Raw genomic sequence first — 15,655 nt, 5'->3', positions numbered from 1 at the left:
TTATTATTGCGTGCCGTTTCCCCTGGGTGCTTTGGTTTCCTCCCAGATAAGTTATGTAAAGAGCATGAAAGAAGCAAGAGTGGACGTTGGACTGCTGGAGAATGAAGCAAAAGTGATAATGGGGAATAAAGAAATGACCTTATGACATCCCAATGACATTTGTGTTACTAGGTTAATGGCCATGTGGTGGTACTGGGAGGCATGAGGGGTTCATGGGAATGTGGGGAGAATAAAATCAAATCAATTCTGGGGATAAGCATCCAAAACATTGACTGCTTGTCGTTCCACAGATGCAGTCCAACTTGCTGAGATTTTGTTTCTGTTTCATATTTCCAGCTTCAAAGATTCAGTATTGCGTCTTGGTCACAGAGCATGAAACAGGCCCTTTGGCCCAACCAGATGCTGACCAAGTGCTCATCTAAGTTGGCCCCATTTGGCTATGTTTGACCGATTTCTCTCTAAACCTTTCCTATTCGTGTCTAAATGCCCATTAAATGTTGCTATTGTACCTGCCTCAAGCACTTTTGTACTAACGCAAATGTGCGTTTTATGGTTTGCACAGACTTCCTGGAATGAAAGGCCTGTTTCCAAACTGTATAGTTTGCGAATCCATGTAAAGGCAATTTCTAGAGGGAAACAAGAAGCATATTTCTGTAACTTCTAGTAAAGGGGACTGGAAGGGTCAGACAATCTGTCACCTCTGATGCAACTGCATGTCTCCACTGAATTGAAATGGAGTTCAAGAATTAGTGAAGAGGAAGGTTACATTGAATGAGGAAATGTAAACAAGTGTAAAAAGAGTTTGCTGCAATAAATGAAAGTAGAGGAGAAAATTAAATCTTCCCTAAAGGCTTTCCTTGGGTCAAAACAGACAACCAAGTGGGGAAATAATAAAATCTGGAAAGTAGGACAATTTGGAAGAAATTCCCTCACAACATTTCTCTGCATGACTCTGCCCACTGGAACATCATCCATGTGGTTTCAATGTCCGTGCTGCATTGACCATCTCGTGCTGTGGCCTCAGCTGGCACAATTTGACTCACTGATTACTTTCTTCTCATTGCATGATGATTTGCCCAAAAGCTTCAAAACCTTTTTCACAAATACCGACTTCATCATTCATGAATTTACGCTTCTTCCTAACTGTAGTAAATCACACATGCACTATAAATAGAAATGTGCAGGTTTTGCAGAACTGAAACAAGCTATTCGTATGAATGCATGTCACCTCGAACCAACTTCATAAACAGACTATTTTTACATATCCTTCCCCCCCCCACCATCTCCAATTAGGAAGGTCTTAAAGGTCTCCACCAACACTTTTATCCTCCAAGTGAAACTTGTTCTAACCCTGAACGACCTATTTTGACTCCTTTTCATTCCTACAGATCAAAAATATGGCCATGTGACCTGGCTAAATCTTTCTTTTTGTTGGTTATGTGGAGTAGTTACTGTTCCAAACTTTCTGTGATGCCACTCCCAAATTTCTGTTACATTGGTGACTTAATCGGAGCTGCAGACCTATGCAGAACCCAACAGTTTTATCACCTTAGCAACAAACTTCCACCCCAATCTCAAATTCACTTGTGTAGGAAGGAATTGCAGATGCTGGTTTACACTGATGTAAATGTCACCCATTCCTTCTAACCAGAGATGTGTGTCTGTCCAGCTGAGTTAATCTATCTCAAATTCACTTGGACCATTTCTTACACTTTCTCTCTGTACCCATCTTGGGAGATGGGTGTACAAGAGATTATCAATTGACATTTATTATAAATCCATTGACTCCCACAGCTACCTGGACTCCATTTCTTCTCACCCCCTCTTCCATCTCCTTTAAACCTGCACGCAAGTGGAGGCTTTCTGTTCCAGGACATCTGAGATGTGCTTTTTCAGGAGGTGACTTCCTTTCTACTATGATTGTCGGAGTGCTCTCTCGTATTTCCTCTGCTTTTTGATCTCATCTTACCTCCTTCCAAACAGAACCTCTAGTCCTACACCCCACCAGCCTCCACATTAAACACACCATCCATTATTATTTCCTCCAGCCACAAAAAGATCTCACCACTATCTACATCTTCTCCTCCCCACCCTTTCCCATCTTCTGTAGGGACTACTCCCATACTGTATCTGTTGGCTGGCAGGATGTGTTTGCAACAAACTGCAATGCGCTTCTCTCAAATATTAGAAACATAGAAACATAGAAATTAGGTGCAGGAGTAGGCCATTCGGCCCTTCGAGCCTGCACCGCCATTCAATATGATCATGGCTGATCATCCAACTCAGTATCCCGTACCTGCCTTCTCTCCATACCCCCTGATCCCCTTAGCCACAAGGGCCACATCTAACTCCCTCTTAAATATAGCCAATGAACTGGCCTCAACTACCCTCTGTGGCAGAGAGTTCCAGAGATTCACCACTCTCTGCGTGGAAAAAGTTCTTCTCATCTCGGTTTTAAAGGATTTCCCCTTTATCCTTAAGCTGTGACCCCTTGTCCTGGACTTCCCCAACATCGGGAACAATCTTCCTGCATCTAGCCTGTCCAACCCCTTAAGAATTTTGTAAGTTTCTATAAGATCCCCTCTCAATCTTCTAAATTCTAGAGAGTATAAACCAAGTCTATCCAGTCTTTCTTCATAAGACAGTCCTGACATCCCAGGAATCAGTCTGGTGAACCGTCTCTGCACTCCCTCTATGGCAATAATGTCCTTCCTCAGATTTGGAGACCAAAACTGTACGCAATACTCCAGGTGTGGTCTCACCAAGACCCTGTACAACTGCAGTAGAACCTCTCTGCTCCTATACTCAAATCCTTTTGCAATGAAAGCTAACATACCATTCGCTTTCTTTACTGCCTGCTGCACCTGCATGCCTACCTTCAATGACTGGTGTACCATGACACCCAGGTCTCGCTGCATCTCCCCCTTTCCCAATCGGCCACCATTTAGATAATAGTCTGCTGTCCTGTTTTTGCCACCAAAATGGATAGCCTCACATTTATCCACATTATACTGCATCTGCCAAACATTTGCCCACTCACCCAGCCTATCCAAGTCACCCTGCAGTCTCCTAGCATCCTCCTCACAGCCAACACTGCCCCCCAGCTTAGTGTCATCCGCAAACATGGAGATATTGCCTTCAATTCCCTCATCCAGATCATTAATATATATTGTAAATAGCTGGGGTCCCAGTACTGAGCCTTGGGGTACCCCACTAGTCACTGCCTGCCATTGTGAAAAGGACCCGTTTACTCCTACTCTTTGATTCCTGTTTGCCAGCCAGTTCTCTATCCACATCAATACTGAACCCCCAATGCCTTGTGCTTTAAGTTTGTATACTAATCTCTTATGTGGGACCTTGTCGAAAGCCTTCTGGAAGTCCAGATACACCACATCCACTGGTTCTCCCCTATCCACGCTACTAGTACAAAATTATTGTGTACATTATTTTGAGAAGTGCCTCAGGAAGGCCGTCAGCCATAAAGACTCGTCTCCTTGTAATGGACTGTTCAAACTACTGCCCTCTGGCAGACGTTACAAGGCCTTCTACGCCCGAACCTCCAGACTCAGGAACAGCTTCATTCCCGGAGCTATAGCGCCTCTGAACCGGCCCTGCTGAGTGCCCCCCACCCCCATGGACCCCCAGTCTCCCTCGGATGGTCACGTCACACAGACACATCTGCACTTTAGTCTGTTTGAACTGTTTTGACTATTTTACTGTTGTAATGTTCTTCTTACAAACCATGTTCTCGGGGTATCTAAATCTAAGTTTTATTAGTTACTAGACCAAGTGCAGACCCGTTGGGTCTGTTCCCCCAACGTGCGGTTGTGGGGGGACGAGGCGGCCTGCAGCGTCACACACACTAACTATCCCCCCCCCCCCCCCCCCCCCCTGCACTCACGCTAATTACCCCCCTTGATATTATATTAATATTATTAATTTGCTCCTTTTACCCCATAACCACCGTATCTACTGGCGCATAGCCCCCAACTTGCAGTCACATCTAGAGAGGTGGGGGCAGGGGTAGAGAGTGAGGGCAGAGAGAGAAGGGGCAGAGACAGAGAGAGAGACAGAGACACAGAGAGAGGGGAGGAGAGAGAGAGAGGGTGCTGAGAGGGGGGAGAGGTGGGGAGCAGGGAGGGGAGGGAGGGTGGAGGGAAGAGGGTAGGGGGTGTGGAGGGGGTTTAGGGGAGGGAGGGTGGGTGGGGGAGGGGAATGGAGGGGGGAGGCGGAGGCGAGAGAGGAGAAGGGGGGGAGAGGGGGGGATAGGAGAGGGGGGGAGAGGAGAGGGGGGGAGAGGAGAGGGGGGAGAGGAGAGGGGGGAGAGGAGAGAGGGGGGGGGAGGAGGAGGGAGGGGGAGGTGGAGGAGAGGGGAGAGGAGGAGAGGGGGAGGAGGAAGAGAGGGGGAAGGAGGAGGAGAGGAGGAGTGGGAGGAGAGGGGGGGAGGAAGAGAGGGGGGGGGGGGGGGAGAGGGGGGGGAGAGGGGGGGGGGGAGAGGAGAGGGGGGAGAGAGGAGAGGGGGGGGAGAGAGAGGAGGGGGGGAGAGGGGGGGGGGGGAGGAGAGGGGGGGAGGAGAGGGGGGGGGAGAGGAGGAGGGGGAAGAGGAGAGGGGCGAAGAGGAGAGGGGGGAAGAGGAGAGGGGGGAGAGGAGGGGGGAAGAGGAGAGAGGGGGGAGAGAGGAGGGGAGAGGAGGAGAGGGGGAGAGGAGGAGGGGGAGAGGAGGAGAGGGGGGGAGAGGGGGGGGAGAGGAGAGGGGGGGAGAGGGGGAGGGAGGGGGGAGAGGAGGGAGAGGGCGAAGAGGAGAGGGGGGAGAGAGGAGAGGGGGAGAGAGGAGAGGGGGGAGAGAGGGAGGGGGAGAGGAGGGGGAGGGAGGGGGGGGGGAGTGAGGGGAAGGGAGGGGGAGAGAGAGGGAGGGAGCGAGGGGAGGAAGGTGAGAGGAAGAGAGGAGAGATTGTGGAGCAAAAGGGGGTGAGAGAGGGGGAGTGCGGAGAGACGGGTAGAGAGAGGACGACAGAGAGGAGAGGAGGGGGAGAGGGGAGGGGGAGGGGGAGAGGGGAGAGAGGAGGAGAGGGGGAGAGAGGAGAGAGGAGAGGAGAGAGGGAAAGAGAGAGGGAGAGGAGGGGAAAGATAGAATAGGGGGGAGAGAGGGGGAGAGAGGAGGAGGGGGAGAGGGGAGGAGGGGAGAGAGGGGAGGAGGGGGGGGAGGAGGGGGGGGGGGGGGGGAGAGGGGGGGGGGGGGGGGGGGAGAGAGAGAGAGAGAACCCAAACCCCCCAAACAACCATTTGCAGGCAGTGCTTTTTTCCTTCAAACTAACTATAACCATATTTTCATTTTCAAACCGCATTAAGGGTACTTACTCACAGCTGTGTAGACATTTGTTCAGTCATTCAGAGCTCAGACCTCCATGTTGTAGAGACTGATTGAGGCACACCACTTCCTGGTTTTATAGTCCCTCCCCCATCCCACCAGCAGGAGCAGCAGAGAGAATGGGGAATTTTGTAAAAACATTAATATCTCTGTCATATTTCATCGACGGGAAAAATCCTCGGCACACATGCGGTGGAGGGGGGCTCTGAGCGAGGTGGCCAAAAACGACGGACGTAGGTGGCGGCGTTCTCTCGGAAATCGCAGCACAGATCGCCAAAACCGGTCAAGAACAGAGTTTTAGTTATATAGATAGATTTCAGTTATGACATCGGATGGAAGCTGCATACCAAATCTTGTTGCGCTTATGTGTAATGACAATAAAAGATATTATTATTATTATTATTATTATTATTATTATTATTATTATTATTATTATTATTAATATAAGATGAGTTATCAACTGATTGGAAATGCAGTAGCCTTGTATTGGCAGGATAAGCCTAAACCTTTAGTCATTCACTTCTGAACCCAAATCAAAAGTGATTGACTACAATAATGCAGAGTATCAATCCAATTTTTTTTGTATTTTCAAGGACAAATGGGTCTGTAACACCAAATGTGACCAAAACTGCTCACTAACTTGCTGCAGACACCTGGGTAGTCTGAAATGGATTGTATGGGTTTTGCTGGTGAAAATGGCTCAATAGAGTCTGGTGCATGAAAAAACAGTGGTCTATTTTAATCTGAAAGTACTGGGTTCCTGAAGTGTGAGGCGTTCTATTCCCCAGTAAGAATAAGCACTGCATTATAAAATAAGAACAATCAGCAAATGAAAAAATGTTTGTGTTGGAAGCGATATACTGTACTTACTATGATGTACTGGTATGGATCTATTGAAGCCATTCTCAATTCCTGGTTAACAGAATTCCAGTTCAAGTCAAAACGGGCAAAAGAAAATCTGTCACTTGAAGTTTCTTCGTCACAGTTGAATAAATTAAACAATCAAACATCAGATTTCATTCCTGTAATACAGAAAATAAAACAATTAAAGCTCATTCAATCCATTAGTTAACCCGCACTAAAATGTACAGATTTGCCAAATATTAGGTAACAGAATGAAATAACTCAGCAACTGTACCCATACAGAATGAACGTATTTCGCTCCATCAAACTAGTGTTCCTTGCATAATTGCAAGGTTTTGTCAGCACCAGCAATGAGAAAGGTGAGTTGGTATGTTAACATACATGAACTACGTGAACTGCAGATGCTGGTTTACAAAAAAAGACATGTGTGTAGATTTTAGGGGAGCGACAACTAAACAAAATTAAAAGCACAATTGAGATGAATGTCTGAGAACTTTCGCACTGGGAGAACAACATACCAAACTGACAAAAAAGACACAATGTGCTGGAGTAACTCAGTAGATCAGGCAGCATCTCTGGGGAACAGCGATATGTGACATTTAGGGAGGGAACCCTTCCTCAGGCCAATTCTAAAGAAGGGTCCCCACCCAAAGCATCACCTATTTATTCTTCAGAGGTACTACCTGACCTGCTGAGTTACTCCAGCGCAGTGTCTTTTTTTGTCAGTTTAGTACGTTAGCTCCCAGTGTAAATGTCCTCAGATATTCATCTCAACTTTTAATTTTGCTCCCCTAAAATCTACCCCCCCCCCCCCCACCCCCCCGCCCCGCAGCTCCCTACCCAAAAGTCCATAATTCTATTATCCTATTAGCTTGATGTAGTTTTGTTCTATATTTCATAAAATGTATATTCTTCTTTACTCAAAGATGGCCATCAAATTACTGACATTAAAGAAAGAACAAAAACATTTGGAGAGTATTGTGTAATGCAATCACAGAAGACAAATAGATGGTGGTGACAATGTATTAAAATGTAATTATATTTTTATAATGAGGTTCGATTCAGCTTTCAAGAGGAACACATTATTCCCAGGAGAATGCGAAAACCAAAGACAAATTTGCTCCACAAACAGTATGGTTATAATTTACAAATATCCAAACTTTGCTCGACTGCAAATATTTCAGGTACCAGTTGTATTATTTATTCCAAACAGCCATGAAGATATAAATCCACCAAACACATGCTCGCATGAACAGAAAATATACGGGACGCATCTAATAAACACATACTTGAAATTATGGTTTACAAAAAAAACACGATGTGCTGATGTGCTGGAGTAACTCAACAGATCAGTCAGCATCTCTGGAGAACATACTGTAGGTATGTGACATTTTGGGTGGGGACCCTTCTTCAGTCCAAAACGGCAAAACACCCAAAACCTCACCCCACCCTATTTATGTTCTCCAAAGATGGGATCTGACCTGCTGAGTTACTCCAACAGAGCAAAGGAGACATAATGAAGCATCTTACAAGTGTGCATGACTATGCTTTGCGTTCAGTCAATGGATGCATCAATGAATTATATCTTCTCTGCTGATCCCTTTGAGGAGATGGAGACAAACCTGGTGGCTTCCAAGCAACGCATTCATTGCATATTGTCAAGTAGCCATACCCTGTTCTCAGCAGTTAGTAAATTAATTACATTTTTTGCCTGAAAGGAGAGAGTTGAGCATAACCAAATTTGAGGTGTTGGTTAAACTGTTAGAATTATTAAACTCATTTCAAGCATTCAATGAAAGGCTTGAATCTCTCCCTGCACTGGAGACCCGACCTTTTCTCGTCGGGTCTCAGGTGTCGTTGAGGCCGCAACGAGGAGCGGCCTCCAACAGGAAGAAGCCGGGGACTCAGGTGCCGACTCACCGTTGCCGTCGCGGAGCTGGCCGAGTCCGGAGCGGGTGGAGCGGTGGAGGAGTGCTGCTGCTGCTACCAGAGAGTCGGAGGCTCCAACGACGGGTCTGTGGACGACGGCACCGGGAGCCCGCGGGTCCCTGGAGGGAGACCGCTTTTCAGGGCTCCTGCAGCGGCGACTTCTCCCGCCCGAGTTGCGGGGTTGAAGAGCTCCTGGAGCGGGGCCTACATCACTGCCCCGCGCGGCTGGAACGGCCGCGGACTCTGCGAGCGCACACCGGGGGCTCTAACACCAAGTCCCGGTGTGCGGCCTCGCACCACCCGGCGTGGCTTTAATGGCCGCGGGACAATCGCCATCGCCAGCCGGGGGCTATGACTTTGACTCTGACATCGGGGGGGGGGGGGAGAGTGCAGTGGAGAGATAAGTTTATTTGGCCTTCCATCACAGCTATGTGATGGATGTTTATGTTAAATGTAATTATGTTGTGTCTGGGGTCTATTTGTGGGTAATGTATGGCTGCAGAAACGGCATTTCGTTTGGACCTCCAGGGGTCCAAATGACAATTAAATTGACTCTTGACTCTTGACTCTTGACTCTTGCATTCCACTCGGCTTACTCTGCCAATCAGCTTAACGTATGTTTGACAGCCTTAAATGAAAAGATCACGTCATAATTGGTTGGTCTCTTGTAAGATGGTGCACACCTGTTTCTTGTGCCTATCTTTTGTCCCGTTCTGAACAACATGACTATAAATAAGTATAGTGGAGAGGGTGCGGAGTTTTATACCCACCCATTTGTAGGAAGGAACTGCTGATGCTGGTTTAAACCGAAGATAGACAAAAAAGCTGGAATGCCTCAAGAAGGGTCTCGACCCGAAATGTCGCCCATTCCTTCTCTCCAGAAATGCTGCCTGTCCCGCTGAGTTGCTCCAGCTTTTTGTGTGTCTATCTTCACATCCATCCATGTTAGCTCCCTGAGTTTTTCTCTACCCTTAAGAGAACCCTTGTACCCAGAACTCTGATTCAAACATCAAAAAATATAGAATTTAGTAAGAGCACCAATGAACTTTTGCAATGTTTGTTTTGACCCAGAAAGACATGAAATAAAATCATAAATCACAGATCTAAGTATCCATGTAGAAGCATCTGGTTTTCAAAATCTAATATGGAGAATATGTTTATAATCCAATAAATAAACTAGGGTTTTTTTAAGTTAGAAAAAACAACGACAAAAGCCTATCTGTTTCATCAGGTGCCTCCAAATAATTCCCAGAATGATTACATGTCACCATAAGCTAGGGTGCTGGCCAATTCACCTCGACTCCATTGCATACATTGGATTTTGTCTGTAGAATTGATGTGTTACAATGCTGCGAACTATTTTCAGCACTCTGCATCTTCCCCTTTGCTCTACCTATTATACTTGAGTTTGACTTGATTGGATTTGTGTATAGGATTATCTGATATGATTGGATATCAAGCAAAAAAACGTTGAACTGCACCTCGGTACATGTGACAACAGTAAACCTTAAACCTATTTATTCCTAAGGAAAAGTTATTTGGAAATGATGGGTCCAAATCCCTATCCTTCCCACACCAAGCAAATATAATGGTACAGGGTATATAGATGATATGAAGTAGTACACATACCCCGGTATATATTGATGCCGCTAAAGTAAAGATGGTAGAAAGCTTCAAGTTCCTAGGTGTAAATGTTACCAGCAATTTGTCGTGGACCAGCCATTTCGATGCAATGGCCAAGAACAACGCTTCTACTTCCTTAGAAGGCTTAGGAAGTTCGCCATGTCCTCTACAACTCTAACCAACTACAGATGTGCCATAGGAAGTATTTTATCGGACAGCTCCATCCAAGACCACAGTAAATTGCAGAGAATTGTGGACACAGCCCAGACCAACATGCAGACCAACCTCCCTTCCATTGACTACATCTACACATCACGCTGCCTTGGGAAGGCCACCAGCATAACCAAGGATGAGTCTCACCCCGGACACTCCTTCTTCTCAACCTCCCCCCTCAGGCAAGAGGTACAGAAGTGTAAAAACGCATACCTCCAGATTATCAGGCAACTGAACCATCCTATCGACAACTAGGGAGTGGTCCTGACCTACTATCCACCTCATTGGAGACCATCGGAGTATCTTTAACCATATTGTGCTGAACTTTATCTTGCACTAAACATTATTCCCTTTATCCTGTATTTATACTCTGTGGACGGCTCGAACGTAATCATGTATAGACTTTCCACTGACTGAATAGCAAGCAACAAAAAAGCTTTTCACTGTACCTCGGTACAGGTGACATTAAACTATACTCAACTAATGGGTTTGCTTTTCAGCTGGAATTTATTCTATCCCAAGCAGCAATCTCGAACTTTGTTGATCCAATTACCTGAATATTAACACTGTTGCAATAAATTGTACCAAAGCTAATAAGCAAAAAGCTGAGAAATGGCTGCATCTTTTTCTATTGATGTACATTCCATTCAAGAAATTATTCATTACATTGTAGGAAGGAGCTACAGATGCTGGTTTAAAACGAAGATAGACAGAAAAAGCTGGAGTAAACCGGCGGGACAGACAGCATCTCTGGAGAGACAGTCTGAAGAAGGGTCTCAACCCGAAGCATCACCGATTCCTTTTCTCCAGAGATGCTGTCTGACCCGCTCAAGCCTTTTGTGTCTTCATGCCACAGTCAGTAACAGTCAAGAAGAATTCTTCATGAAGTATCTTTAACCATAGTTTAAATTAGTTATTTGATCCATTTGTTAAAAGAAGGATATCATTGTTATTTATCTTGAAAGAGGAGGAAAGAAACTTACTGTAAAGAAAGGTAGGCATTAGCTCGCTTCAGTAGGTCATAAGCAAGAGAGGCATTCTACATCTACTTCGGGCCTGGTGTTTGATGAAATTCTACTGCGAGATCTTGTTTGCCATTTCAGTAATTCAGATTCCCAGTGCAAAGGCTTTAACCATTAGGGTAAACTGGTAAAACAGTCTGAAGAAGGGTCCCGTCCCGAGATATCACTAACCATGTCCTGCTGGGGATGCTGTCTGACCTGCTGAGTTACTCCAGCAATTTGTATCTTGTAAGGTAAACTACTCAACCTCCTGATGTTTAGTGATTCCATTTCTGGCTGGATATGGATGTATTGTCTTTCAGGTTTCATGAAAACGTGAAATAATTTACTGCTTTGGAGTAATGTACTCATCTTTAAATTCAATCTATTCACTATTTCTCTCCATGTGTGTTTTAAGACTTCAGACCTTTGGATTATGTTATAGCACTCTAGTATTTTGAACAATTTACAAAATCGAATTATTCTATTTTGAAATAATTACTTCCAATACTTTTCAGTTTAGTAAATAGGCTGAATGCAGCAAAAATTACCATTACAATTTTACATGTAAAATGCCTTGAGGTACTTTAGAAAGTAGAAAATAAAGAGAATGACCCATCGCTGTTAGGAGGGGTAACTAAAAGCTCAGTTGAAACACATATGTTTTACTGTGAGGCTCAAACAAGTTGGGGAAGGCGGAAAAGGAGCAAAAATGGAGAGGACAATACAAGAATAGGTAGTCCTGGTGTAGAAGTAGAAGGAGTAGAAGTACGGATGAGAGTTTTAAAATTTAAGACATTTGGGGAACTAAAGGGCAATGCAGCCTCCTGAATACAGCAGTTTTAGAGACAGAAAATGGGTAACTGAACTTGGGTGCACTGATAATTGCAACAAAGGAGTGAAGGAGAGATATTTACAATGAAGGAGAGAAACAGCTTTTAAGTGTAGTTGTTGCTGTAGTCTGTTACAAGTATTCATAATATACCATTTGTTGAAGGGGGTGCCTTTAAAGACACTGGTGAAAGAAAGCCATGCAATCACATTGGAACGCTCCAATCTGGAATTTAAACAGCACGAAGATCCAATGTGGTGAAAACATCTTTTGTTCTTGAACTTCAGAAAAAGATTTCCATTTTTATTGGGAAATAATTTGCATTAACCAATGTTCGATCGCCAAAAAAAACCTTCTGTAATTTGTGTTATTCATTTGTTCAAATGAAAACCATACATAACCATTTCTTGCCGTCATGCTCCAATGACACCCTCTCATCAGATCCTGAATTAAGAGAGCGGAATAGTCCCTGAATCCAGAATGATAACATGATTGTGTTGATTTTAGTGGGGATTTGGGGTAAAGATTTACCAGGTGAAAAGGATGGAATTACTTATTTAAAATTGATTTATGGAATGGAATCCTTTGTTCTCCCCCCTTCCCCAATTGCCCATGGTTCTCCCACACGGTAGTCCCCCCCATGCCAGGCCTTCCATTGTTCTTCCCCTCCCTAAATAATTTCGATTTATATTTAAATTATTTATATTAATGTTTTAATTTTATTTTGTTTTATAAATCCAAAATATCTTTCAGATAATAGTCATCACTTTTATTTCGTCACCAATTACCTAGTACCCTTGGATAGACATAAAATGCTGGAGTAGCTCAGCGGGTCAGCCAGCATCTTTGTAGAACATGGATAGGTAATATTTCAGGTTTGGACCCTTCTTCAGACTGATTGTAGGTGGGGGGGTGGGGGGGTAACTGGAAGCAAGAAACATCACCTATCCATGTTTTCCAAAGGCGTTGTCTGACCCACTGAGCCACCCCAGCATTTTGTGTCTATCCACGATAAAGTAATATAATGTGGTATAAAGTAACATCTGCAGTTCCTTTTCATTACTTCGCTCACCTCAACCACAATTCTGAAACCTGGGCTCATTCTGGAGAAACAATGAGCAATATAGGAACCCACTAACAGGCCATTCAGCCCCAATGATTCATGCTGGTGGTTATGCTTCACACCATCCTCCTCACATCCCTTCAACTAACACCGTCATCCTTTTTTTCTACAAGAGTACAATATAGTCAATGCTGGAAATGAAAATAAAATACTCGAAATATTCAGTAGGTCATGCAATATCAATGGAATTATTAGCAGAATGTTTCTGGCTAATGGAAGATCATTGCCATTAGGCTAGTTTCCTAACCTAGAACCACTGCAGGTAGACAAAAATGCTGGAGAAAACTCAGCGAGCGAGGCAGCAGCTATGGAGCGAAGGAAATAGGCAACGTTTCAGACTGAAACCCTTCTTCAGACTCTGAATTCAGACTAGAATCACTGCACCTTGTTTCTCCACGCCTACACTTATCTGCCTAGAGGTGAAGGGCTTGTTTTCTCTAATCCTTCATACCCTAGCTTCATGACATGGACTGGATGCCAACAGAATCTCCAGGAAGCAGACCGAGGATCCACATGACTGTGTTTGGTAACTGGCACATCTTTGAGAGGGGACTTTACTAGCTGCAAAAATTGTAAATGGTTTTAATCCAGTTATTAAAATGTCCCAGACATTGAGACATCTAATACAGACACAAACTGCTGGAGTAACTCAGCGGGCCTGGCAGCATCTCTGGAGACAAGGAATGGGTAATCTTTTGGGTCGACCCCAGATTGAAGAAGTGTCTCAACCCAAAATGTCACCCATTCCTTCACTCCAGTGATGCTGCCTGTCCCGCTGAGTTACTCCAGCATTTTGTGTCTATCTTCAGTGTAAACCAGCATCTGCAGTTCCTTCATACACGTTGATGGGTCTAATATCGCAGAAATTAAAGTAAGCAATTTAAAGAGTAGTCTGATTTGAGAAATAAAGAAATTCATAAAACTCCAACAAATCATTAGGACATTAAAATAATCAATTTAAAATAAGTAACTCATTTTCCACCTCCTAACTCTTTACTCAATAATCCCCAAATCAACAGCATCTCATAGATGATTACCCAGTGTAGATAGAGCAAGGGAATCCATCTAGACTGGGCTTTATTGCTGTATTGTCCAGTAGTGGAACAAACCTCAAGTTTAACATTAAATCCGAGGTATGTTCGCAACACGTTTAGAGGTTACATTGATTCGGCATTTTATCTCTTCAGACGTAATACACATCAAATCACCTTTTCCCTCCTTCCGTATCGTCACTACTCAAATATCATTCAGTTTAACCATTCTACTTGGCACCAAGCTCGGATTTGCCACATTTATGCAATCAGTTCCCTTGGCCCCTGATGGTGGAAATATGTCAATTTCATGACACACTTGGCATCTTACCGACTGTTACAAACGTCAGGAGTATACCTTGTACCTGCTTGTAGTCATTATTTTCGAAGAGTTCGAATAGTGGAAGTTGGACAATTTATACGGGTCAATTGTATTTATTTATTTACTCCATATCACATTTAACTTTAATTTAATTCTACCTTAGTTCTGCTGAAGAATCAGCCTGAACTCCATTTCACTTTCTATAGATACTACCTGGCCTGTTTAATGTTTCCAGCATTTTGTGGTTTCGTTCAGTTCAACATCCAGGTCCCGGGGAAACTCTCACTGCGTGCAGAACGTGGATTGTTCATTTGTTATTGATAAGAAACTAAATGTGTACACAAGAGGGGGGGGGGGGGGTACGCATTGTTTGAATTTCGCCCCCGCCTTGGTTTCAATCCCGCTGCAGCCGCCCTGGACGCCGGCTCTACGGCGCAGCACAGCACAGCACAGGGAAGTCGGCAAAAGTTCCCAGTAGTTCCGCACACAGGCTCAAGTCGCGGCCGTGTCTTTTTCCTCGGGAGGTCCGAGGAAAGTGGCAAACAGACTCAATCTGCCACGTCCAGAATCGAAGACAGACACAAAATGCTGGAGTAGCTCGGCGGGACAGGCAGCAGCATCTCTGGAGAGAAGGAATGGGTCGAGACACTCCTTCAGACTCAGAAACAAAAACTGCTTCCCTCCTTTCACCTGCCAAGTGGAAGATTGCAGTCTCTGATCACTCCCTCAAAGTTTCTCCCTTCACCCCGCACACCCACCCCGCCAGCTCCCACCCCACCAACCTCACCAGGAATCGGAGAAAGTAGACATACTCAACGTTACCTCACACCGGACTGGTTGTTCCATTCACTTTCACCCCCCACTTCCGTGGCGGCTCTTTCGGAGCGTTTAGATGCAACAAAAAAAAAGGCAAAGGGAAAAAAATAGAGAAAATGAGAAGCGACGGCGGATATTACACACACCACAGGAGGCGGCGCTACCACTGCTGAGTAGGACTTGAGGCACCCACACACTGCACAGTGAGTGTCCCTCTGCACCACCCCCACACCACACACAACCCTTCCCGCTGCCCTTTTTCGTTCAGTTTTTCTCAGAGGGGAGGGTACGTTTCATTCGTATTCACACACGCCCTTCGAGGAGCACATGGGTATTTGGCAAATCCATCCACTGTCCCATGGAATACTGTAGAGATCCATTCTACATTTCTAATAAGGCAGCAACATTTTGCTAAATCTCGATTTTGTTCACAGCCACCACAACTAATGCTCTTTGTGTATGTGTACTTTGTGCAGATCATTACAGGGGATAGAAGAAGGGTCAACGAGGCCGGTGCATTTGATGTCGTCTTC

At 44.9% G+C, this 15,655-nt stretch overlaps 1 protein-coding gene across 3 annotated transcripts in view; it reads right to left on the bottom strand.

Moving 5' to 3' along the window:
• Positions 1-15,279, bottom strand: part of LOC129701123 (cytosolic phospholipase A2-like) — a 95,383-nt gene extending 80,104 nt beyond the window's left edge. Inside the window, exons 1-2 of one of the 3 annotated variants that reach the window (XM_055642129.1) lie at positions 15,129-15,279; positions 6,239-6,390 (exon numbers count right to left, since the gene is read on the bottom strand). In XM_055642129.1, coding sequence (XP_055498104.1) covers positions 6,239-6,271 — 33 coding nt within the window. In that variant the 5' untranslated portion in view covers positions 6,272-6,390; positions 15,129-15,279. Of the gene's footprint in view, positions 1-6,238; positions 6,391-15,118 lie in introns of all 3 variants that reach the window. The other 2 variants (XM_055642127.1, XM_055642128.1) reach the window with 2 other exon arrangements.
• Positions 15,280-15,655: the final 376 nt, after the last annotated feature.

The sequence above is a fragment of the Leucoraja erinacea genome, chromosome 10 (genome assembly GCF_028641065.1).
Source record: "Leucoraja erinacea ecotype New England chromosome 10, Leri_hhj_1, whole genome shotgun sequence".
In the NCBI taxonomy this organism is placed as follows: Eukaryota; Metazoa; Chordata; class Chondrichthyes; order Rajiformes; family Rajidae; genus Leucoraja; species Leucoraja erinaceus.
This window is presented reverse-complemented; position numbering and strand designations above follow the sequence as displayed.